Source organism: Mesitornis unicolor, unplaced genomic scaffold (genome assembly GCF_000695765.1).
Source record: "Mesitornis unicolor isolate BGI_N332 unplaced genomic scaffold, ASM69576v1 scaffold37091, whole genome shotgun sequence".
NCBI classification, from domain to species: Eukaryota; Metazoa; Chordata; class Aves; order Mesitornithiformes; family Mesitornithidae; genus Mesitornis; species Mesitornis unicolor.
This window is the reverse complement of record NW_010165075.1, coordinates 2,552-6,286: the sequence shown is the minus strand read 5'-3', so window position 1 is coordinate 6,286 and position 3,735 is coordinate 2,552. Positions and strand designations below refer to the sequence as shown.

At 45.4% G+C, this 3,735-nt stretch overlaps 1 protein-coding gene across 1 annotated transcript; it reads left to right on the top strand.

Annotated features, from left to right (window-relative positions):
* Positions 1-462: 462 nt before the first annotated feature.
* Positions 463-3,369, top strand: LOC104548493 (dynein light chain roadblock-type 1; the record flags this gene model as incomplete). Its single annotated transcript, XM_010194519.1, has 3 exons — positions 463-538; positions 1,974-2,141; positions 3,184-3,369. Coding segments are annotated over 3 exons (288 nt in total), but the record flags the coding sequence as incomplete, so codon positions are not given.
* Positions 3,370-3,735: the final 366 nt, after the last annotated feature.

Sequence of the window (3,735 nt, the reverse complement as noted above, 5' to 3'; positions counted from 1 at the left end):
CGGGCAGGTCCGGAGGGTCCCGAAGGCGCGGCCCGTGGGCTTCTGTCCCCGATCCGTTGCGGTGGGAACCGTATCATGTTCACATCCTCCCCACATCATCCCCACATCATCCCCACATGATCCCCGTAACCCTGCCGTTAATTCCATCAAGCACTGAAACCCGCCGTGTGGTGTCACTCGGAGAGGCGTTCGGAGGAAAATCTTTGCATTTCTGATGGTTACAATTCCTAAAGCAATCAGGGAAAAAGGCTGGTTTAAAATAACTGGCTCTTTAATATTCTGCGGACCCTAGCGAGTGTTTATTTTACTGTCATCGTCTTGGTGGTTGTTTCCTGCTCGGTGGTTGTAGCTGTTTGAATCATCTTTGAGCAGCTTTGGTTTCAGATGTGTAATTGCAAAGCTTCGGTGGAAGGCAAAGAGCAGCTGGCATCCTGTGTTGATTTGTGCTTTCCCTGTTTGCAGGCTGAGGTGGAAGAAACACTGAAGCGAATTCAGAGCCAAAAAGGGGTGCAAGGAATCATTGTTGTTAATTCTGAAGGTACGGTGGCAGTCTGGGGTTTCAGACACGGCTTATTCTAAGCATGCACTTTGAGGACTGCTGATTCTACTGCTGCTTACATTTCTATTGCAGTCTGTCCTTAGCTAAGGTTTTCCTGTAGCCAAAGCAGATGGACAACAGTTGGGCTACAAGAGAAGAATGGATTCCCTTTTCCGCAAGCTCACTTTATTATTTTAGGAAATAAGTTAAAATAAATGGCAAAAGCTCAGAAATACTTAGTTATGCCAGTGTTTGACGCTGTGTTCTGTCAGAGCCTTCATCTGTAGCACTAAAAGCTCTCGTGATAGCCGAAATGTTGCTTCTGTGCATGTCCAGGACGCTGCTGTCTGGGCAGACTGGAGCAGCTCTCGTGCTGGTGGCCTCACAGGACTCACAAGCTCTTTCTGTCTCTTTTTGGAGCCACTGAAGGGTCCAACCGAGCAGAATGTCAGAGCTCTCTAAATACACTGTGAGCAGCCCAGCTTAAAACTGTGTGATTATCAACTTAAATTGAATGTTTCCTAGGAATAGTCCTTAGAAAATACGACAGATAGTGACCATACAGAACATATTGCAGATCAGATCATTGCATACTTGTATGCAGCTCGTGTTCCTGCTCTCTGCTTTTCATGGTGGTGAATAATGGGCTGTGCTCTCCAGGCTGAAACTGCACTTATTTGAGCAGACACCTGCAGCAGGTTTTTGGCCATGCCAGTATTTGGTAGTTTCAGCTGCTGCGTTGTTCTGACACACCTGGAATTTTGGCTGGCTTCGTGTGGGAAAATGTATCCCATGGGTGGCAGAGACATGAGGGAGGGAAAGCTCTGGCCAAACAGTGTCTGTCCTGTTGGCTGGTGCACAGGAATTGAACTGGGGACCTCGCAGGACTGTATCAGCCCTTACAGTTCAACCTTGGAGCCTCAGCTCTGCAACTGAGCGATGCAGCAGCTGATGTCCTCTAGAATCAACTTAGATATCATTTAACTGTGGCGTTCAGGAGCCTTTCAGAAAGGAAAAGCTGTCCCCAGTCAGGAGAACAAAACTGAAACATCGGTGTTTCCTCTCTCTGCCCCAGATATTTCTTTTTGTTATTATTTATTGATGTATCTTATAAATAAACAAAGAAATGTAGAAGCAAAAGTAAAGCAGTGAGGAGGTAAACAGCTCTCAGCTACGCCTGTGGTTCCAGATCTTTGCCTTTCCACATCTTATTTGTGTTTGTGTGCTTCTGGTGGTTGGACTCGATGATTTTAAAGGTCTTTTCCAACCAAAACCATTCTATGATACTTTTAAGCCTTTAAAAAGAACATTCCTCATCCCTGATGATGACATTGGCGTAGGTTAAATAGCCACCCTGGTTGGACCTGATGATGCCCAAGGCAGAACTGGTTCAGGGGTTTTCTCACTGACCCTCGCTGTCCCCGGTTTCTCGCAGGTATTCCCATCAAAAGCACCATGGACAATTCCACAACGATTCAGTACGCGGGGCTCATGCACAGCTTCATCATGAAGGCGAGGAGCACGGTCCGAGACATCGATCCCCAGAACGACCTCACGTTCCTGCGGATCCGCTCCAAGAAAAACGAAATCATGGTCGCACCAGGTAAAAACAAGCGGGGGGAAAGCAGGCAGTGGGGAATCCAGCAGAATTCTTTTCTCGTGAGAAGCTGTCAGCTTGAGAGAAAAGCTCTGCCTGCTGCTTTTATTCATATTGGATAATCTCTTCTAAGAATCCCAGCATGTGGGGAGTTGGAAGGGACCTGGAAAGCTCCCCCAGTGCAACCCCTGCCACAGCAGGATCACCAGAGCAGTCACACAGGAACACGGCCAGGGCTTTGGGTGTCTCCACACAAGGAGACTCCACAACCTCTCTGGGCAGCCTGGGCCATGCTCCATAACCCTCACACTCACAAACTTTGCCCTCATCTTCAGCTTGAACCTCCTGTGCTCCAGCTTGGGACCATTGCCCCTTGTCCTGGCATTGGCCATCCCAGAGCAGAGCCTGGCTCCTTCCTCCTGACACTGCCCTTTCCAAATTGATAAACATTAAAGAAGCTGGTTTGCTTTCTATGGAGTTGAAAGCTTTTAACATTGACTTAAATTTGTTTTTTCATGTTTCAATTTGGCAAATCACTTCCTCAATTCATGCTGATGAAAGTAGAAAGAGTTAAATAGCGGAGCACGTGTTGCAGCCTCTCATGCTTTGAGTTTTTCGGTATAAAACCTCAAGAGTTGGAAAGTCAGTCTGATTTTCATATGAAGGATGAAAAGAGAGGTGTGAGCCCTGCTCCAGGAAAAATGCAGCTACAGCCACTGCAGCCCAGCACTCTGCCAGTGAGATAAGGGAAATCAGTGTCTTGCACCACGTATTTGGATGCCATCATCGCACGTGCCAGTTACTGTTCTTTCCTAGGCACAAACCGAGTTAAATTCAATTGTTTTGGGAGCATGCAGTTTCTAAAGATTAGACCTTTTTTTCATAAAAATCAGTGATCTGATGTGCCAGACCTGTTTGGCTTCTTGTGAACGAATGTCAGGACTCCCCAGCTCCCACGGTGTACCAGTGAGATATGGAAACTGTTGAAATGTGCTGTTGCTGGGAACAAACACCGGTAATGAAAGAATCACTTTCTTTTTCTCTGCAGATAAAGACTACTTCCTGATTGTCATCCAGAATCCAACCGAATGATTACACTGACTCGCTCTGTTGGGTTTTTTTTCCCCTTTGCCCAACTGGTTGGTTTTTTTTAATTTAATGTTGAAGAATAGAGCGTTAGTGTTAACTCTGCTGTGCCACTTCGATGTCTGAATAAACAAAAGCAGGTTTTTTTGGTTAACAAACACCAAAAAGTGGCTCTTTTTTTTTGGTTTTTTTTTTTGTATCACAAGTCGTTTTGAGGAGGAGTTGGTGAATTGGAATCGGGCAGTAAAAAACCGCAGCAGATCTTTTAGTAGTTCAGAAGATAATATAATAAAATTCTAATAATGTTCTAAAATAAGTAATTACCCTGTGTATGTTTCCATGCTTCTGTCTCCGCAGTTTGAGATGCGCTTTTACACTGGTCCTTTCGAATGACTGTAAATATGAAACTTGCCTGTCCTCTGGTTCTGTTTCTGTTGGTTTTACACGTTAAGTCTGGCCATAATCAAATTAAAAGTGTCCTCACTTGACTCTTTCTGTCTTACGTGTTTTCCTT